Raw genomic sequence first — 23,126 nt, forward strand, 5'->3', positions numbered from 1 at the left:
TTCCAAGAAGGCATTTTAAGAACATATGGTTACTCTTGGCCAGGCGCGGTGGCTCATGCCTGTAATCCCAGCACTTTAGAAGGCAAAGGCAGGAGGATCCCTTGAGGCCAGGAGTTTGAGACCAGCCTGGGCAACATAACAAGACTCTGTCTCTACCAAAAAAAGAATTAGCCAGGCATGATGGCATAGGGTGCCTGTAGTCCCAGCTATTCGAGAGGCTGAGGTGGGAAGATCACTTGAGCCCAAGAGTTCAAGACCAGCCTGGGCAACACAGTGACACCTTGTCTCTACAAAAAAAAATTAAAAATCAGCCAGGCATGGTGACACATACCTGCGGAGGTTGAGGTGGGAGAATCGCTTGATCCTGGGAGGTCGAGGCTGCAGTGAGCTGTGATCATACCACTGCACTCCAGCCTGGGTGACAAAACAACATCCTGCCTCTTAAAATTTTATACATATAATGGGGCTGGGCGCAGTGGCTCAAGCCTGTAATCCCAGCACTTTGGGAAGCCAAGTCAGGCGGAACACGAGGTCAGGAGATGGAGACCATCCTGGCTAACATGGTGAAACGCTGTTTCTACTAAAAACACAAAAAATTAGCCAGGCGTGGTGGCGGGCGCCTGTAGTCCCAGCTACTAGGGAGGCTGAGGCAGAATGACGTGAACCCGGGAGACGGAGCTTGCAGTGAGCCGAGATCGCACCACTGCACTCCAGCCTGGGTGACAGGGCGAGACTCCGCCTCAAAAAAAAAATTATACACACACACATATATATATACACACATATACACGCACACACACATATACACATATATATACACACGCATATATATATACACACATATATATAAAATTTGAAAAAAGAACTATGAAAATTTAAGGATGAAAAGGCACCCCAATTTTTAAATGGGCAATGGATCTTAATTGATATTTCTCCAAGGAAGATATGCAAATGCCCAAAAGCACATGAAAAGATGCTCAACATCATTAGGGAAATACAAATTAAAATCACAATGAGATAGCACTGCACATCCAGTAGAATGGCTACAATCCAAAAGACAGACAGTAACAGCATTGATGGAGATGTGGAGAAACTCCTATACATCGCGTGTGGAAATGTAAGTTGCTGTCATCACTTTTGAAAACAGTCTGGCAGTTCCTCAAAAGGCCAATTATAGAGTTATGTATGATTCAACAATTACACTCCTAAGAATACACCCCCCCAAAAATGGGAACATGTCCACAGAAAAACTTGTACATGAACGCTCACAGCAGCATTACTCATAATAGCCAAAAGGTGAAACAACCAAAACGTCCATCAAGGGTGAATAGACAAAATGTGGTATTATCCATAAACTGGAATATTATATGGCAATAAAAAGGAATTAAATATTAATATATGCTACAACATGGATGAACCTTGAAAATATGCTAAGTGAAAAAACCCAGTAACAAAAAAAATCATGTTGTGTATCATTTCACTTACATGAAATGTCCAGAATAGGCAAATCTGTAGAAAGTACATGAGTGGTTGCCAGGGGCTGGGGGATATACAGTGTTTGTAAGTGACAGCTAAGGGATGTGAGGTTTCTTTTTGGGGTGATAAAAAGATTTGAAAATGGATAATGCTGATGGTTGTCCAATTTTATGAATATACTAAAAGCCTTTGAATTGTACATTTGAAATGGGTGAATTATATGTTATATAAATTAAATCTCAATAAATCCTTTTTTAAAAAGGGAAATGAACATTTCTGCATGTTTACTGGGTCTCCAACTGATAATAAGTTCCCCAAGGCAGGGGTCCTTTGTCTTCCTTATAACCTTCTCATCCCACCCTCTCTTCCTCCCAAAGATGACGCTTAAATAACAGACAGACACCTCCTAGCAAAGCTACTATAAAATTTTTTGTAGCGGATGAGGGGGGTTGGTTGCTGGTTTGACTTTCATACTTAAATCAGAGAGGCTCTCCCATATTAAATCTCTCTCCACTCCAGATATGCAAGTACCAAGAATTTATGAAAAAAAATTAAGTTTCTGCTTGTTTCTAAAGTAGCTTCCTACCAACTGCTTCTATCCAGACCATCAGAAACCACACTTAAAGATATTCTGGATCCACCTTGGGCATTCTGGAAATTCTTCCATTCTCTTCTAGTGTCTATGGAAGAGTAGACACTATGTTTCACCAGCAGGTGTCACTGTCTTACCTTTGCGCTTCCAGTATCAACCTCACAGGCACCAGCTGCCAGGAGGGCAGCTCCCTGATGCATGGTGTGGGCTATAAATAAACAGTGACTTTCTTCCAAAGAGTACAGCACAAAAAGGCTGGGAGAAAGAGTAATTGTACAGTGAAGAAAGCTGACCAGCACTACCTCAAGTCAGGCGATGGAGGTTCACATCAATGGTGAGGCACACTGTTGACAGCACGTGCCCTGGATAGGTGATGTGGGTGGCAGCTTGCCTCTGTGGCTTCCTCCCCAAACACATTACCCCGATTGGGAAAGCCGTCAGACAAATGTCAACCGAGGGACAAGTCTACAAATTCCTGACTAGTACTCCTCAAAACAGTCATGGTCATCCAAAAAAGGGAAAGCCTGACAAACTGTTACAACCAAGAAGAGCCTAAGGAGACATGACTGCTAAATAAAATGTGGGATCCTGGGTAGGATCCTGGAACAGAAAAAAGGAACTTGGGCCGGGCATGGTGGCTCACACCTGTAATCCCAGCACTTTGGGAGGCCGAGGTGGGAGGATTACCTGAGATCAAGAGTTTGAGACCAGCCTGGCCAACATGCTGAAATCTCATCTCTACTGAAAATACAAAAATTAGCTGGGTGTGGTGGTGTGCACCTGTAATCCCAGCTACTCAGGAGGCTGAGGCAGAAGAATTGCTTGAACTCCGGGGGCGGAGGTTGCAGTGAGCCAAGATCATGCCACTGCACTCCAGCCTGGGTGACAGAGGTAAACTTCATCTCAAAAAAAAAAAAAAAAGAAAGAAAGAAAGAAAGAAAAATAAAAAGGAACTTGGAATAAAAGACTTTTAGTTAATAATGGTGTTTATTTCATAACGACTGGTTCATTGTGACAAAAGTGCCACACTAATATAAAATGTTAATACCGGATGTGAGGCTTGAGAATTCTCTCTACTACCTTCACAATAATTCTGTAATTCTGATAATGTTCTAAAATGCAGTTTATTTTTTAAAAATTATTCACTAACTGCCTATTTTGCCACCTTAAGATTCTATTTTAAGGAATATTCCCAACTGTTTAAAAACTACTGTTTCCTCTTCAGGCATGTTTTTAAGTGGATAGAAGACAGAAAAAGCAAAACTTCAGGCTCGGAGAACAGAAAAGTATGTGGGGGAAAAAGGAGATACCCTGAGAAAGAACTGAGTCCCAGGTGAGAGCCATCGTTCCTATCACAGTACTGGCAACGTGGCTCTTTTCACCCTGAAAACTGAGAAAACTGCCAATGCATTCACAACATACACAGCCTCTTCTAACCATGGGGAGAAAAAGGCTGGGAGATGCGGTAGTGACAGAAAGTTGGTAGTCCTAGGAAGTCATCATTCAACAAAGGTTTTTGCTGAAAGATAAATCAGCCCCTCTGAGGAGTTTTATGACTCAAACTGCTCTAAAGCCCCCAAGGCCCAAAGAAACATCTGGTGTCCAAACCGTTATTATTTCTACTTTTAACAAAAGTAGTCAGAAAAGTACTCAATATAAATGTTGAGGCCAGGCACGGTGGCTCACACCCGTAATCCCGGCACTTTGGGAGGCTGAGGTCGGTGGATCACCTGAGATCAGGAGTTTGAGACCAGCCTGGCCAATATGGCAAAACCCCGTCTCTACTAAAAATACAAAAACTAGCTGGGCGTGGTGGCATATGCCTGTAATCCCAGCTACCCAGAAGGCTGGGGCAGGTGATCCACTTGAACCTGGGAGGGGCAGGTGATCCACTTGAACCTGGGAGTCGGAGGTTGCAGTGAGCTGCGATCATGCCATTGCGCACCTGCCTGGGCAAGAGAGTGCGACTCTGTCTCAAAAAAAAAAAAAAAAGATTTAAATTTCTTTTGCTCTGGTTCTGTTTTTTAAAAACTGTGCAGATGGAAGCACTGGAGTAGATAAATGTCACATTGCTTCAATAAACAGTGTTAGGTGGTTTCTTGTTTTTTAAATGAAAAACTGTGGCAATGGATTCTGTGCTAGATTTCTGCCGCTGTGGCTAAAGAAAGCCCAGACAGCCGCAAAACTGGCTTTCTATATAGCAAATCAGAAACTAAAACCTAATAGGTGAAGTATTATATACAGTGTCCGTTAACATGTTTCATATATGTTTGCTGGGTGAGTCTGTACAACTTAAGGGATGAGAGTTGAGTGAACCCCTTCAGGAAAGACAACACAGGACAAGTGAGAAACAAGCTGTAGTGACTTACTACCTACGGGAATGAGATGAGTGGGCTGGGATTCTTCCAGTTTGCTCCTCAACCAGTCAAAATCCTGGTATCTTCGACGAACAGAATATTCTGGCAGGTCAAACTCCACCCGAGTACTCTGCAAAGAAGAGAATGGAAAAAAATAAGCATAAGGGAATAGCATATCTTGGCTGAAGGGAAGGAAAAAAGCTCTTAGAATAACCAAACTAGGCAAGATCACATTTTCCTTCCACCAAACACACCAGCCAAATGGCAGAGTTTACCAACACAGAATAGACCAGTCTGGGACACTTAGCCCAGTTAAAAATTCAACGAGCTGGAATAAAAATGCCAGTTTTCCGAGATTGCCCCACTGCACTCCAGCCTGGGTGACAGAGCGAGACTCCGTCTCAAAAAAAAAAAAAAAAAAAAAGCCAGTTTTTTTTTTTCCCTACCGTCAGGAAATAGAATTCAACTATCCCCCAGAATTGTTTAGAAACATTTGATTCATTTCCTCCAAGCTTAACTCTAACAATTTCTTTTAGCAGAAAAAATCCACTTAGGATATTGCTACTAAATCCAAATCTGTGAAATGAAATTGTCTCCACCTTCTGCTAAATATGCTGACAAGTTTTGCCAAAGAGGAAATAAACAAAAAGTAAAGATAATAGATCACTGCTCATTTCGGGGGCAGATTAGATGAAAATAGAAAAGGTTTTGCTTAATCTGCCACATTCTGCCAAACCACAACCCTGGAACTGTTATATTTTAGACGGATAAGAAAAAATCTAGAAATAATACAAAAATGCCATTGCATTGCAGAAAAATATTAATAATCTCATCCCTTTTTCTCAATTTTTAAAGTTTTCTGAAATGTGATTGCAGCACTTTAATAATGAAAATCAATGTTAAATAAAATTAAGTTGATTTTTACCAAAACAAGATTTTTACTCATTTACTGGCACAAATTACACAGTGTCTCACATAAGCCATTTTTCCCTATGAGGATACACACTATATGACTGTCATGGTTCTCAGAAATTAAAGTACAAGATAAAAATGGGTCAAGCTACATCTCATAAATTTACTCTTTCAAGCCAAAAGTCTGTTTTAATTCACAGCACCAAGAAAATCTTTAAGCACATGAACGAGAGTCATTCATCAAAGAAAAAGCTGTGAACAGCTCTAGCATCAAAAATTATGATTTCATCCTCCCCAAAACCTGTGTTCACTGTCTTAGCAAAATGGTGAAGTTCAAGGACTCATTCTTGGACTGACCCCCAACTAACTGCATTGTTTCCCCTCTTCAAGTCCCACACACCAGCATATGCCTATGAAACACGACCTTCCCCTGTGTTTGCAAGGGTGAAGATGTGGGGAAATTCACTCAATGTAGGTATTTGTGACTTATCAGACGATTTTCCCAAAGGAACTAGCATTGTAGGACCGGAGAGAGAGAAAAAAAGACAACACTTAAATCCAGAGAGCAAGTCATTGTTGACAAATTTTCAAGCACAGCATGACAGAAATATTGGGAACAAGTGGCCTGATACTCCCATCCCCACACCGCCCGCACAGGCGGAGTGGGAAGGACTCTGCGCCTATGCAGTTCTTGCATCCCTACCAGATCCCTAACATGTCACTAAGCCTCCCTGAGCCCTAGGTTCAACAGTAAGAAGAGAGTTAGGGCAGGGCGTGGTGGCTCATGCCTGTAATCCCAGCCCTTTAAGAGGCCAAGAAGGAAAGATTAGCTTGAGCCCTAGAGTTTGAGACCAGCCTGGGCAACATAGCGAGATCCCATCTCTGCAAAAAAAAGTTTTAAATTAGCCAGGTGTGGTAGTGCATACTTGCAGTCCCTACTACTCAGAGGCTGAGGCAGGAGGATTGTCTGAGCCCAGGAGGTCGAGACGACTGCAGTGAGCTGACTGTGCCACTGCACTTCAGCCTAGGCGACAGAGTGAGACCTTGTCTCAAAAAAACAAAAGCAGGTTGGAAGGGAAGTTCAAGACCTCCCATCTCCCCCCGATAGGCTCTATGTGAGAACTTGCCAATGATTATGGGCTAATGAAAGACATATTTTGAAAGGTGACAAATTAAAGCAACTGGTTTTCATTGTAAACCAAACTGATGGAAGGCTCTACTTTTTGCCTTCTTAAATGTTACACGATTATTGGCTGGGCGCAGTGGCTCACACCTGTAATCCCAGCACTTTGGGAGGCTGAGGCAGGCTGATCATTTGGGGTCGGTAGTTCAAGATCAGCCTGGCCAACATGGTGAAACCCTGTCTCTATTAAAAATACAAAAATTAGCCAGTTGTGGTGGTGGGTGCCTGTAATCCCAGCTACTCAGGAAGCTGAGGCACAAGAATTGCTTGAACCCCAGAGGTGGAGGTTGCAGTGAGTCAAGACTGCACCACTGCACTCCAGCCTGGGAAACAGAGCAAGAGACCCTGTCTCAAAAAAAAAAAAAAAAAAAAAAAGTTACACTATTAACTGATCATTTCTCTTATGTTTCTCAGATCCATTTCATAAATTACAGTTTATGTAATATTTCTACTCTAATTTGAAATCATTTTTGGTAACTACAAAAGACAGCACAATAGAACACACGTTTTATTTTTGCCACAACCAATTTCACTTTTGGGGAACAGGCTTTTTTTTTTCCTTCTATTTATTCGGGTTATATACTTATTTTAAAACTTCAAGAAAAATAAATAGAAAATAAAAGATCAGCCATAATCCCTCTAAATACAGAAAAATGCAATTAACATGGTTTATATGTTTCCATATTTTTCTATGCATATTCATTCATTTACTCATTGTCTGTATCTCTTTTAGCACATCTTGGACATCTTTCTGCAGCAGTAAGTTCAGATGTACAGTCATTTTAACACATACATAGTATTCCACTGAATGGTTACACGATAATTAAACCAAATCCCCATTTAAGTTGTTTCCAATTTTTCCATCAATAAACAATACTTTTGTAAACATCATTGAGCACCTCGTAATTCCCTTAAAATAAATTCCTAAAGATAGAATTGCTGGACAAAAGTGTACATATACTTTTTAATTGACAAACTGCTTTCAGAAATATAGCAATTTATATTCTTACCACATATTCTCAGGAACTAGTTATCTTTGGTGGACTGATAAATGAAAAATAATACATCATCTTTGTTTACAGTTGTTTCTTTAATTACTATTGGGGTTGAACATCCTTTCAAATGTTTATTGGCCAAAAGAAGAAAAGTATTTTTCTTCTTTTATCAGGGGTCTTTTTAAAAATTATAAGTCCAGCCAGGCGCAGTGGCTCATGCCTATAATCTTAGCACTTTGGGAGGCCGAGGCAGGCAGATAGCTTGAGTCCAGGAGTTCAAGACCAGCCTGAGCAACATGGCAAAACCCTGTCTCTACAAAAAATGCAAAAATTAGCCGGGCATGGTGGCATGCACCTGTAGTCCCTGCTACTCAGGACGCTGAGGTGGGAGGATCGCTTGAGCCTGGGAGGCAGAGGTTACAGCTAGCCAAGACTGCACCACTGCACTCCAGTGTGAGCCACAGAGTAAGACCTCAACTCAAAAAATAAATAAAAATAAAAATAAAAATTGAGTCAAGTCTTTTTCATTTATGTAAGTTCTTTATTACCATTTGCCTATCATAATTTCCAAATGGTTTGTCTGACACAGAATCTTTCCATTGTTTTATTGTTGATTTCATCCATATTTGCCCTTTATGCTACTTTTGGGGTCTTCAGTAAGAAGGCCATCCCCACTGCAAGCTTATAAAAATATTCACCTATAGTCTCTATGATTTTCTTTTCTAGTTATGTCTAATCACTGCTTTTCTACTTCTAGGAATCTACCATTGGAAAATAATGTCTAAACTGTGGCAAGGATATTTGCATAATGATCTTCATTGCAATATTATTTAAATCAGCAAAGAATCAAAGCAACCTAAATATTCAATAATTAAAAACTATTAATGAAATTATGGCATATTTATTCTATGGCTGTCAGTAATTTTGTTGGTAAGACTTTTTTTTTTTTTTTTAATTTAGATAAGAGCCAGGAGTGGTGGCTCATGCCTGTAATCCCAACACTTCGGGAGGCCGAGGCAGGCGGATCACTTGAAGTCAGGAGTTCAAGACCAGCCTGGCCAACATGGTGAAACCCTGTCTCTACTAAAAATACGAAAATTAGCCAGGCATGGTGGTGCATACCTGTAGTCTCAGCTACTGTACTCTGGAGGCTGAGGCAGGAGAACTGCTTGAACCTGGGAGGCAGAGGTTACACTGAGCCAAGATCGCGCCACTGCACTCCAGCCTGAGCGACAGAGTGAGACTGTCTCGCAAAAAAAAAAAAAAAAAAAAAAAAATTAAATACAGTCCCCCAGGCTGGAAGGCAGTGGAACAATCATAGCTCACTGTAGCCTCAAACTCCTGGGCTCAGGCAATCCTCCCACCTCAGCCTCCCAAGTACCTGGACTACAGGCACATGCCACCATATCTGGCTGATTTTTGGTGTTTTTTTTTTGTTTGTTTTTTTTGTAGAGATAGGCGTCTCACTATGTTGCCCAGGCTGGTCTCTAACTCCTGACCTTAAGCAATCCTCTGTCTCAGCCTTCCAAAGTGATGGGATCACAGGCATGAGCCACCACAACCAGGGTATAAGACATTGTTGTTTTGGGGGGTTTTTTTTTGAGATGGAGTCGCACTCTGTCGACCAGGCTGGAGTATAGTGGCATGATCTCAGCTCACTGCAACCTCCACACCTCCCAGGTTCAGGTGATTCTCCTGCCTTAGCCTCCCAAGTAGCTGGGACTACAGGCGTGCGCCACCACACCCAGATAATTTTTGTATTTTTAGTAGAGACGGGGTTTCACCATGTTGACCAGGCTGGTCTCAAATTCCTGACCTCAAGTGATCCACCTACCTCAGCTTCCCAAAGTGCTGGGATTATAGGCATGAGGCACCATGCCCGGCCTGTTGTTTTAAGGGAAAATGGGAGGATACAAAATTAATTGTACATAAGGATTTCATTTACATTAATATCTGGATATTAAAAAATTTAGAAGAAAAATTTAAAGCAAATAATGAGAACTGTCCTCTTTATATTCACCCTTATTTCCAAATTTTACACTATTCTCATACACTATTTTTATAGTCTCATACACACACAATGCTCATTTTTTAAAAGCTCCTTTAAGGACATCGGGAACTTAATACAGCAAGAAAAACCTGCTTGATGCTCTGGAAAGCAATAAGGTAAGAAGTTATCATGAAAGGGATGCTCAAGGTCCACTACGGTGGCTCACACCTGTAATCCCAGCACTTTGGGAGGCCAAGGTAGGCAGATCACTTGGTCAAGAGTTCAAGACCAGCCTGGCCAACATGGTGAAACCCCATCTCTATTAAAAACACAAAAATTAGCTGGGTGCGGTGGTCCATGCCTGTAGTCCCAGCTACTCGGGAGGCTGAGGCAGGAGAATTGCTTGAATCTGGGAGGCGGAGGTTGCAGTGAGCCAAGATCGCGTCACTACACTCCAGCCTGGGTGACACAGGATGACTCCGTCTCAAAAAATAAATAAATAAATAAATGGATGCTTGCACACTCTCTGACCCAGTATTTATTTTACTTATTTTTACCACAATTTGTTCTAGAAAAGATATAGTGATAGGTAAAATACAATCAAATGACATAAATTAGAAGTAGGTGAAAAGGAAAGAAAAAACAAGGACAGAGGGAAAAAGTAGAGCCAGGAATGAGGCTAGCAAAACACACTCACAATGAAACACTGCACACCAGCTGAAACTGGGCCAGAGACACTACTTGGAATTTCTGGAGAGAAATACATTTATAGGACTCACAGTATTCATAAAACAGGCAGACCAGTAAAACTCCAAAGATAAGTTTGTAGTAAATTTTTCGTCCGTGAAATTCAGGATCTAACTTAGGAAAATTTAAAAATATACATTTATCTCTATTTTTGAATACCTATAGTAAACAATTTTTTAAAAGAACGAAAAGCATACACACACAGTTCCATAATCAGAGACAACCACTACATCATTTTGTTCTATGTCCTTCCACATCGTGTGTCCACAATGCAGAATGTCCGAAGATCACAAGGTCACGGGCACACACGTAGAGTCAGGTCTAAGAACAGGTGACCAAGCACAAGAATCATAGTCAAGAAGGCTCATTTTTGCTATGCTAGAAGTGTAACACCATCACTCCACGTGAATACGTCCCTGGTCATCTCCAGACATCCCTGGCAATTTTTTTTTCCTTCGGAAGTTCAACATTTTAGAAGACCCAGCACAGAATGACAGTCTAATCGGTCACCCAGCAGGGCACTCCACCTACTGGGCCTCACTCACCCTACCACATAAGGTCTCCCCTTATGCCCCAAGAGCTGACGTGCCCAACAACTGTGGCCCAAGGCCATTCCGAAGAACGTCCATTTGATCCAAAATTTACAATTGAGTCACTCCAGAGAGACGTGGTCTTTATCACAAGTGCCATCTGTCCAGGCCACAGCTGGGTCTTAAGAATTCTAGGCAACCCCCATCTCCCAACAAAGGGATCTCTTCCCTTATCAAACAAAAACCGGCTAGTCCCATTCTGCCTCAAAACCCCACTGCCCTGAGAATGACAAGTAGAGGCCTCCAGCCTTTCATCCTCACGCTCCTCTGCCTTCCTTTCTTCCAACATGGACTTCCACTTATCTCGTTCCTCTCAGATCTTTCTGCCAAGCTCTCTGGAAGACCCATGCCATAGTTAATAAAGTCTTGTCGTTCTTCTGCCCATTCAAATTCTGAAACCTGGCTCTCCCTGAAAATCGGGCCTCCCTGCCGTCGGTCCCTCTGTGAGCTGCTTGCATTCCACAAGCCTCGCCCAGCCCACAAGGCCAGGAGCTGCTGCTGACATGCTCCTCGTTCCACACAGCTCCTGACCACCACTCCTCCACCGCCCTGTGAAAACCCTTCTGAGGCTCGTGCCATCCAATGACATACATCCTCTATCTCTCCCACACAGCTGTCATCCACTGACAGCTCTGCCATTTCTCCTGATGCCCTGAAGATTCAAGCAGCTGGCTCTCAGGCTTCCTTTCCAAGCCCTTCCACAACCTAGGTGCCCTTGAGATCCAGGTGGCTCACACACACAACACCAGCCTCTAAGCAAGCAATGTCTCCTTCCATTCCACAGACTCTCCCAGACCGTCACCAGGGAGAAACCCACACATCTCCCTCTAAACGGCATCCCCTATATTTCAGGCTCTTCCTCTTCCCAACATCCTTGGTTTCTCAGCCTCTTGGGACCTAAAGTTCCTTGACATTCTATCCATTCATGTCTTTACTTCCTTCCTTCTTTACTCAGCATTCATTCCATGGCCCAGAACTTCAATCACTTACTTAGAGCAATATCTAAATGTTGTTCCCTCCCCACTGCCCATTCACCCAACTCGTAAAAACCCACTTGCTCTACCAGACCTGGGCGTGTGAGCACACTGCTAGAGGAGAAACAAAATCAAGCAAACACACGGACAGACACGATACATTCTACAACCAGACCCTCCAACATTGCCAGGCACCCTTTTCATACTCCCTTACGTCAGCTCACTCCCACACTGTCCAAATCATTTATCAAAAAGCCCATAAAAGTTTTGAAAATTTCTAATCCCCACTTCAAAACACCCCCACCCTTAGAAGCCTTCATCATCTATTCAGAGAGAAAACTCCAGATATAAGCAAAGAACCCCTTAACTTCCTGCCACAAAACAAACTTCCCTTCCTTCTCCACAAACAATGGAAAAAGTACACCGCCCCTTCGGTGGCAATTCTAGCTTCCTCCGCCTTCCCAGGAGCCTCCATCCTACTCTCCAATCTTCAACCTAATGCCTTCTTCTCTACCAATACTGCACAACTGGCAGTTAAACAAGTCTCTTTCATCCTTAAAAACAGCAGCAGTCCAAAACAAAAAAAAAAGCCTCCCTCTCCCTCAAACCCATGCCCACTTCTGACCACTGTTCTCTATGCTTGTTTTCATTGCCAGAATTCTAACACTCTTCTCTCTCTTACCCCTCGCTCACTCTAACCCACTTGGGTTCTGCATCACTACACCAATGAAACTGCTCACACCACAACCAGCAATAACTGTGTCATTAAACTAACGTCCACTTTGCATTGTACATAATTCAGCCTCGGAGCAGCATTTAGACTCTGTTGACCACTGAGGCATTTAGAAAGAGGAACTAGTTGGGGTGTTATGACTCTTTTTCTTTTTTTTTTACACACCACTGGTAATGAGGCTAAACACAAGAAAATAATAACCCCTGAAGGGAGTTGAAGGCTCGCCTCTGTTTCCTCACCCTCAAGCCTACTTCTGTATTGTCAGTTTCAACCACACAGGCCATGCTACTGGACCACAGTGCTGGGTATTGGGGCCATCCCTCTCTTGAAAATCATGTCTTTTGGGCCAGGCGCAGTGGCTCACGCCTGTAATCCCAGCACTTCGGGAAACCAAGGTGGGCAGATCACCTGAGGTCAGGAGTTCGAGACCAGCCTGTCCAAAATGATGAAACCCCATCTCTACTAAAAATACAAAAATTAGCCAGGCACAGTGCTGTAATCCCAGCTACTCAGGATGCTGAGGCAGGAGAATCGCTTGAACCTGTGAGGCGGAGGCTGCAGTGAGCTGAGGTCATACCACTGCACTCCAGCCTGGGCAACAGAGCAAGACTCTGTCAAAAAAAGAAAGAAAGAAAGAAAGAAAATCATGTCTTTTGGGCAAGATTATTAATATTTATCATCTTTAGAATCAGAGAGACCTGGACTCAAGTTCTAGCTCCACCACCCATGAGTTGCATGTCTTTGAGCAATTTTCTTAACATCTCTGTCTCTCAATTTTCTCATTTGTAAGATAACAGTATTTATATCTACTTCACTGAGTGTGAAGATTAACTGATAATATACATAAAGCATTTAGCACAAAATAAATGAGGGCACATCCATACAATGGAACGCTATTGCAGTCTTATAAACAATAGCATAAAAGCATGCTTACTGGCATTTCCTAGCATAGAAACATGTTCACAATGTATAAAGTGAACTGGCAGTATACAAAATACTTGTTTTTGTAACTGGATGAAGTAGTATAGAAAGTCAGCAACAATTATTTCTGGCTGGTGAGTGTATAGGCATTCTTTAGTGTTTTAGCTTACTTGAACTTTCTTTTTTTTCTACAATGAACATACATTACTTATATAACATAAAAATAAAAGGGTTTCAACTGCAAAAAAGTACAGTGCATGGTAAGTGTCCGATAACTAGCTGCTGTTATGATGTTACTTTCTTGTAGTCTCCAGAAAGAAAGAGCCAGAAGCTGCCTGCCCTAAGAAGGCCTAAACTGGCTCTCCACCACTGGGGAGAGAAGATACTTTTACCTTAGATTTGGGTGGATAATTCTTTGCCTACATTGGCTGTCAGCCTTCACTTATTTTAGCTCAGGCAAAAAGAGCTCTGTACTTTGTCCAGCCCTGGTCATCAGGAATCTGAATTAGGACTAGAGCATCAAAGCCTTAAGGTAATAAAGCAAAGCATTTGAACAACCTTGTCCTCTGACCATTAACTTCGTTTGAGGACCTCTGCAGAAGTGGAAGTCCCAGGACGGGGTCAGGTGTTGGGATCCCGTGTTCCTCTTGTTTGTTCTCTTTCTCTCATTCTCACACACCCCTACGATATCCGTCAATACAACTTCAGAAAGAAGCCTCTGAATGCACCACCAAAATATAAACCCGGTGTCACTATTAGAAACAGGAAAAGAAGACAACTCTGGTTTGGGATCAGAAGTGAAAGAAATGATAAAAAGTAAAACTCAGTTCTGCAACAAGATTATCTTGAGGTGCTGGCATCACAGCCAAGTGAAAATGTGCTGCTAGAACTTGGAAAACGTTACTCTAAGGCATTTAATGACTTATAGGAAATCAAGCCCAAGACAAGGGATAGAAATAAGAACACAGAGGGAAAAAGGTAGGGAAGGAAAGAGAAGCAGCACAGGAAAGACTGGTGAGTTGCAGTTGCGCGTTAGCCTCTCAATCAGTTAATGGCAGTCCTGCAGTATTTGCATTTTGGGGCAGAAGAATCAAGAAGCCGAGGGAAAATGTCACAGTGGGCAAGCACTGCTGTGCCAGCAAGGCGGTAACTTTGTCATTTGGCTGTTTACAGCACTAAGTCAAGAAAAACAGGCTTACCTTTCACTGACTACAGGGTAAAAAATAAGGTCACCCTAGAAAAAAATAAATAAATGGATATAATCCCTGGAAATATGTATATTAATCTAGGTCCTCTGAGGAAATAACATATGTAAGCATCTAGCCCAATGTCTGGTATAGGTGCCCAGTGGTGTAGTGGGGTAAGACTATGCATGTGCACACGTACGTACATAGACATGTCTTTACATGCAAACCTGCTGCAGAAAACACAGGGTAGCAGCCGGACACAGTGGCTCATGCTTGTAATCCCAGCACTTTGGGAGGCCCAGGCGGGCAGATCACCTGACACCAGGAGTTCAAGACCAGGTTGGCCAACATAGTAAAACCTTATCTCTACTAAAAATACAAAAAGTAGCCGGGCGTGGTGGCATACATCTGTAGTCCCAGCTACTCGGGAGGCTGAGGCAGGAGAATCCCCTTGAACCCAGAGGGCGGAGGTTGCAGTGAGCTGAGATCACGCCACTACACTCCATCCTGGGTGACAGAGGGAGACTCTGTCTCAAAAAAAAAAAAAAAAAAAGAAAAGAAAAGACAGAGTAGTAACATCAAAAAACTGGAGCAGGCTTAAATGTCCATAGAGAAAAGATATTATATAATTATTGCATAAATAATTAGACAGAGATTGAAAGAGTAAGCTAGACATGGTCATATGAACATGGAAAGGTCTTCAAAAATACTATAAAATGGAAGGGAACATTGGAAAGCAACATTACACCGAAATCTAAATCATATACATTCTAACTATACATGTGTGTGAATGTAAACGCAAAGAAAAACAACTAGAAGGACACACAGCAAATTTTAGCCATGGTTGCTTTTGGCAAGAAGGACAAGGTAAGTAAGAAGGGCTGAGGGAGGCTCCCTGCTTCCACTCAGCATGTGGCCTTCAGCATCGCTTCTTTTATTTTTTTACAAATATAAAATTTTCATCCAATAAGAGATGAAGAAACACAACTTGAGTATTTTATTCCCTGCTTGTCTTTCCAAAGAATTTAAAAAGGTACAGAACTTACAAAACTTTCAAAATAAAAAATGATTTTTTTCTACAATGAAAAAGAAAAAAGACACAGTAAAAGACGAGGGACACGCTCATCAGAGCTTCTCTTAATGCCTTCCATAAAGACACCATCTATTAAAGGTTCCAAAGATATCTGTAAATCATTCTTTGTTATGTGACTTGGTGGGGGTGGGGTACCAAGAAATAGGATAGCTTCCTAACTAAACACTTTTTTATGCCAAGATAGAAAGTGATAATGTGAATTCTCTCCCTAATAATGTCAATATTGTCATTCTTCCTCTAAATATGTGGCTTTCAACTGGTCAGGGGTGGGGTGGCAATCCTGTCCCCCAGGGAACATTTGGCAATGTCTGGAGACATTTTTGGTTGTCACAACTGGGGACCAAGAGAACACTCCTGCCGTCTCATGGGTAGAGGACAGGGCTGCTGATAAACACTCTATAGGACAGCCCCCCACAGCAAAGAACTCTTCAGTCCAAAAGGTTAATACTGCCAAGATTGGGAAACCTTGTTCCAAGACTAAAACTTTAATACTATTTTAAATATTCAAAAAATAATTTTCATAAGTAACAAATGATACATTAAAATTATTCTTTTATAAGTGGAATTATGTAAAGAGTATGGTTTTTAAAAATTAAAATACAGGCTGTATAGTCCTACAAATTCAAATTAGAATCCTGGTTACCAACTTTGTAACTTTGAGCGAGGTATCTGAACTTTCCACCTCCATTTCTTCATCTGAAAAATTGTAACTAAAGGATATAAGTTTTAAGATTGTTATGATCTTGGCTGGGCGCGGTGGCTCATGCCTGTAATCCCAGCACTTCGGGAGGCCAAGGCAGGTGGATCACCTGAGGTCAGGAGTTTGAGACCAGCCTGGCCAATAAGGTGAAACCCTGTCTCTACTAAAAATACAAAAATTAGCTGGGCATAGTGGCACATGCCTATAATCTCAGCTACTCAGGAGGCTGAGGCAAGAGAATTGCTTGAACCTGGGAGGTGGAAGTTGCAGTGAGCTGAGATCACACCACTGCACTCCAGCCTGGGCAACAGAGCAAGACTCTGTCCCAAAATAAAAAATTGTTATGATCTTAAAAGTTATTTAATTAATCAATTAAATCTCAACACCTGCCCACTACCTATCTGACACATACCAGAAAGACAGTATTAGTTTCTATCTTCCCATTATTCCTCCTCCTGCTACCATCAACCCCACCTAGGCCAAATTTTATTCATGGTCTCATCACAGTGATTTAGGTTGATACAATGATTCATAAATTTCAGAAGCAATATGATATTAACATGTTAAATAGTATCATGGTAAAAAAAAAATAAGCGCAAGTACAGGGATTAAATGTTTATTTGAAAAATCTTAGTCACAATTTCTTCCTCATTCTAAGATTTAAAAAACTATTATATATAATCCTTTTCATCTGAATTACATCTATTCTCTCAAGAAGCCACACCCACAATTGCAATCAAGGTGAACAGAGTTGTACAATAAGGGGGAGAGCAAAGGCAAAATTCACTGAGGTAGACCCCAATTCCCCGAGACCACTCAACACGGGCATTCTATAACACAGGGACCTACTTTGGTGGTGATCCTATAGGTGATGTAAGTCTCCATTGTACACACATGCTTCTTGGGATCATCGACTATAACGAAGAGATCTCTAGTCTCACCATCAATATCATCATCAAGCTGAAGTCTGTTGAGAAGGGAAGATGAAGAAGCTGGACTTGAAGTACCTGCTGGAGTACCACCGTTGGGCAAAATGAGATCCTAAAAGAAGAAAAGAGCACCTTAAAATTAAATGAAAACACATACTGGAGAGTATCAGCAAAAGCAGCTGGTTTAGCCAAACCAATAAACATTTCTAAAACCCAAAAATAACTTTCGAAACACCTGAGCCTCTCCCTACTCAGTGTTTCTTGAGTGAACAAATCTTTTACGACCAAGAGAAACAAACTATGGTAGTGCTCTGAATCAATTTCATGCCAATTCATCTTTGAGGAAGTGCTGGAGAAACCAATATAAGTAAGCAGTTCAAGGGCAGAGAACATAATGGCCCCACCATCATCAAACCTCAACAAGGGGCTGGGCGCAGTGGCTCACGCCTGTAATCCCAGCACTTTGGGAGGCCGAGACGGGTGGCTCACCTGAGGTCACAAGTTTGAGACCAGTCTGGCCAACATGGTGAAATCCCGTCTCTACTAAATATACAAAAATTAGCTGGACATGGTGGCGCACGCCTGTGATCCCAGCTACTCGGGAAGCTGAGGCAGGAGAATTGCTTGAACCTGGGAGGTGGAGGTTGCAGTGAGCCGAGACTGCGCCATTGCACTCCAACCTGGGCAACAAGAGCGAAACTCCATCTAAAAAAAAAAACAAACCTCAACAAGGAAAGCTCCCTGTGAGCATACTCCGTTTTTCCCACTTTGTCAAGACCACCACGTGGGCCCAGGTAAACATTAAGAAACCTGGCTGGGCGCAGTGCCTCACCCCTGTAATTCCAGCACTTTGGGAGGCCAAGGCAGGCAGATCACTTGAGGTCAGGAGTTCAAGACCAGCCTGGCCAACATGGTGAAATCGTCTCTACTAAAAAAAAAAAAAAAAAAAAAAAAAAAATACCAATATTAGCTGGGCATGGTGGCGTGCGCCTACTCAGGGGGCTGAGGCAGGAGAATTGCTTGAACCCCAGGAGGCAGAGGTTGCAGTGAGCCGGGATCATGCCACTGCACTCCAGTCTGGGCGACAGAGCAAGACTCCAACTCAAAAAAAAAAAAAAAAAAGAAAAAGAAAAAGAAAAGAAGAGAGAGCGCAAGCACCTATAAATGTAAAGAAACTTAAGAGATCAACCAATTCCATTAAAACAAGATACAAAAAGATAAAGATTTTGAGATATTTAGGGAAATTTGAATATTGATATTAAGGAATCACTGGGTATGATAATAGAAGTATGATTTTACAAAATCTTCATCTTTTAAAATTATATACTAAAATATTTATGAATAAAATAAAATGGCATTTGCTTCAAAATAATTAAGGATGAGTAGGTGGGGATATAAATGATACAAGATGCCCAAGCTGATCACCATTGAAGCTGGTACCTGCAGGTTCATTATACAATTCTCTTCCCTTTTCTATATGCTTAAAATTTTCTATGACTTTTTAAAAGAGAGTAGTGGGTAGGAGGGTAGTCAGTGGGGCAAATGCCAGGAAAGGAAGGGAAAGATAGATTTTTAAAATTGCAGACCTCGCTCTTTGGTCTTGGTAAGAAGCCAATGAATAAATTATGTCCCTACAGTATTCAAAAAATGGCTGTGAAACTGAGAAGGCCTAGTTAGTTATCTTGTTTGGTTTGGAGGTTTGGTAACAGAACAGAGCCCTGCCTAGCAGCAGATGTGAAGGCCTCTGAATATCGCTTTGGAATAACTGGGAGACAGAGACTAAAGAATATGGCAAGAAAGTGACATGACACCATGGGAAGAGCCTGGGTGACCTATGGGCCATCAGATCACAGGCTGGGGAGGAGGGGGTGCTTTCCCTATATTCTCTCCTCTTGGAGTTTTGCAGGTGAGTTATGACCTAGCCCCCACGCAAGAGAACGTACAGGAAATTAGAGGTTAACCTAGCAGTCACATCCATGAGCTCTAGCTGATGATGGGACATCTGGGAAGGGCAATGGGACACGGCGGAGTGAAGAAGTGTGGCCTGGGGTCAAGGGCAATGTCACCAAACTTGGGGGGTAATGGAAAGTACACAGAAAAAGCACCTTCGACTCCCATTTCTGCTGACCACAGATCATTTAATCACATACTTACTTATGCAATATCAAAAAAACTGTAATTACTAAAAGGGTACCATTTTCACAGAAGGTACTCATGGCAATAGACCTCCCCCCTCCACTTCTCTTCCGTTATGCTTCTGACTACAGGGCAGATGGGCAAGCTCATCAGCTGGGACGTCATACCTTCAACAGGCCCTCTCAGTGTGGACGTGACTGCAGAGTCCAACTACAGTAGCAGCCACTGATGGGACTGCCTTTTCAATGTACTGGTACCACGGGACACACGGCGTCCACACCCCAGTGTCTGGGGATTTATAGGGGGACAACATCTTCTCTGGAACTCCAGGATAAACATCATGTCTTGGTCATTTCAGTAAACATTTAAACACTGACCTCAGGCAGGATGCCATGCTAGGCATCACAGGGGCCCTCCCTTAACATTTTATCAACACTAGCACACCGGGCCTCAGAACAGCTCTGTCAGTGGACAGACACTGCACAAAAGAAAAAGAATTCACAATCTTAAGGCAGAGATGCCAAAATCAGCTCAGACAGTGGTTTCCCACAATCCGGCCTGGTTTGATCTCAGCAGCCTCCTTTCTTACCACCTCCTTCCACATCCGAGGGACCAGTTCCCAGGAACCACCCAGCTGTTTCATGCCCCTTATCTTTGCTGGAAAAGCTCCCCTGCTGTACATAATAATCTCCAAATATCTTCCAGGAATCTGCTTGAATCCCCTCTCCTTTAACGCTTTCCTTGACCCACTCCCTGGTAGAATTACTCACACCCTTCTCAATACTTTGAAGACACCTCCACTGAAGCATTTTGTAGTTTTAATCATTTATTTATATATCAAACTTATCCACAAACACTGTAAGTCCCCAGTGACTGCAACTGTGCCTTGCTCATCATGTGTGCGTGTGTGTGTGTGTGTGTGTGACTGTACTGTGAGTGTGTGTGTGTGATTATCTTTCTGTCTCCCCAGGTCGGGTAGTGACTTCAAGCCAACTCCCCTAACATTTGCCCTGGGAACCTCAGCCAATAACCTTCCAGGAACAGCCCACATAAAGATCTGAAATGTCTTGGTCAGACAGTATGAAGTTACTTCTCGAATCAGTTGTTGGGAGTGAGGGAGGGGAGAGTCAGTCAATCAGACCTTGCCACATACTCCAGATTCTTCCCTCCTATGCTACCCTGGCCCATGGTAGGTACTCAGTATTTCATGAATGAATGAATCTTAGAAACGACCAAATTCAATCCCTTGCCTATCAAAAGTACTCAATAAATGTCTGTGGAAGGACAAGCAACTGAGGCTAACCTGAGCCAGACTGCCCAGTTCTGAATCCCAGTACCACTAATTACTACCAGTGCAACTTAAGCAAGCTTCTTAATCTCTCTAAGCCCCGGTGTCCTCATTTATAAAATGGGTATAGTGGGATTGAGTTAGTTAGTATATGGAAGCAGTTGGAATAGTGTGTGGTACATGGCTGGTGCTGTATCACTATTCTCTCTCTCTCATACACACACACACACACACACAGACACACACACACGTGCTTGTAAGTATTCTTGCATCCTCTTATAAACTATGAGGCTGGGTTCATAGCAGACACACAATAATTGCTAAAAAATAAAAATTGCATTGAGACCCACAGTTGGGGCCTCAAATATATTTTCTTAATGTTTTTATTATAACAAAGGATATCCAGAATAGCCTTTGTGAAGAGTTACAACTACATAGTTGATTAATAATGAAAACTCCCCATTGTTGCAAAATACCAATTTTCACCATGTAGGTTTCCATTATAAGAGCATTTCTTACTCCTTCCCACTTTTACTTTACCCTAGGAAGACAGATGCAGAGTGAGGTTGCTTTACAAACTCCTCTGGTTCAAAGAATTTCAATTTTAAGATACACCATTATGGTCAGCCAGCCACAAGACAGAATATTAAATTAACATAAATCACTGGCAAAATTTTATATTACATTAAACATATGATTTATGAAGAGAGTGGTATAGACTAGGAGCCAATATAGTTTTAATAAAAATAAGTCATGCTAAAACAATCTAATTTCTCTTTTTGATTCTATTGGAGGAATATGGGCAAGTGAATGATCTAGTCTCAGAGGAGCCTGACAAAGCCTCTCAAGGCATCTTTACGTTAAGGGTAAAATGATGGCTCTCTGAATACACAGACTGCATATTACTTTTCTTAATTTAACTCCCTCGTGCCAGGTACACAGCAGATGCTTAAAGAATGTGCTGGCCACGCGCAGTGGCTCACACCTGTAATCCCAGCACTTTGGGAGGTCGAGGCGGGTGGATCACGAGGTCAGGAGTTCAAGACCAACCTGACCAACATGGTAAAACCCCATCTCTACTAAAAATACAAAAATTAGCCAAGGGTGTTGGCACACGTCTGTAATCCCTGCTACTCAGGAGGCTGAGGCAGGAGAACTGCTTGAACTTGGGAGGCGGCGGGTGCAGTGACCTGAGATCACGCCACTGCACTCCAACCTATGCGACAAGAGCAAGACTCCATCTCAAAAAAAAAGAAAAAAAATGAATGAATGTGTTCTATACAAACTGAATATTCTTGATTGTTGATTTTGTTGTAAAACTAAAGCTAAGCCCACTTTGGAGAATAAACTCAAAGGGATAATCTCAAAAATGTTCTGTTCAAAGATGTTCATGATACAAAGAACACAGAGTGAAACCTAGAAAAATCCCAAAGGCTCAATAACCAGGAAGCGGTCATGTTTGTATGTGTAATGTGACACACTTGTTTAAAAAATTAGAAAGCTAGACCTCTAGATAAACTCAGTGAGTTGAACACAAGCCTCTGCGTTCTCCCTTTTTCCACCCTCCAGATACTAATTTAACCTAGAGAATGAAAGAAAAAAAAAAAAAACAGTGGAGGTAAAAAGAACAAGAAAAACAGTGACTGGAGTCATATCAATACTGGAAATGAGGAAAGGGTGCCATCCAAATGCCAAAGGTCTCAAAGGCTGTCTACTGGTTCTACCTGGGCCACAACTGAAAAAAGAACCCAGAGGAATCTAACCCATGTCACCGAAGTTACTTCAGGTTATTGAGGTTACTTAATAAGTAGAAAATGTCCTTGAACCCCCTCTACACGCACGCTAATTTGAAAGTGTGATTGTCAGTGGGGAGTAGAGGACATGGAAGGTTTGGCAGTGGGGCAATCCAGGACCACCAAGGTGTTGGCTGCTGTGACTGTGACCAAGGGGATGCCAAGCACAGGCAAATACACCAAGTGTGGGCCACCAGCAGAGGGCACCCAGCCCACATGGCCTTCTCCCCCCGCATGATGGGTAGAGATGGAAGCAGCAGCTCATAGGAACATGAAGGCATCTGGGTTGGCTGCCCTGGGGTGTGTCCAACAAGCCCAAAGCAGGCCAGACTGCCAATGCTGGGGGGACTGAGCTCTACTGAGATGGGGGGAGCAGCTAAAACACAGAGAAAGCCAGGCTTCTTTCCCATCTGACAGATAACTAGTAATCTATGGATCTAAGACAATGCTAACAACATCAAGTAGAAACACAGAGGATCCAATATAATCCACTTGTTCTGATGGGGGCAAATAGCAGGCCTGAATTATTA

General features: G+C 42.3%; 1 protein-coding gene across 1 annotated transcript in view; it reads right to left on the reverse strand.

The window, feature by feature from the left end:
- SNX30 (sorting nexin family member 30) overlaps positions 1-23,126 on the reverse strand; it is a 119,440-nt gene that overhangs the window by 54,141 nt on the left and 42,173 nt on the right. The window contains exons 2-3 of the mRNA XM_003312216.5: positions 17,300-17,491; positions 4,445-4,555 (exon numbers count right to left, since the gene is read on the reverse strand). Of these exons, the coding sequence (XP_003312264.2) occupies positions 4,445-4,555; positions 17,300-17,491 (303 nt within the window). The remainder of the gene's footprint in view (positions 1-4,444; positions 4,556-17,299; positions 17,492-23,126) is intronic.

This window comes from Pan troglodytes, chromosome 11, assembly GCF_028858775.2.
Source record: "Pan troglodytes isolate AG18354 chromosome 11, NHGRI_mPanTro3-v2.0_pri, whole genome shotgun sequence".
NCBI lineage: Eukaryota > Metazoa > Chordata > Mammalia > Primates > Hominidae > Pan > Pan troglodytes.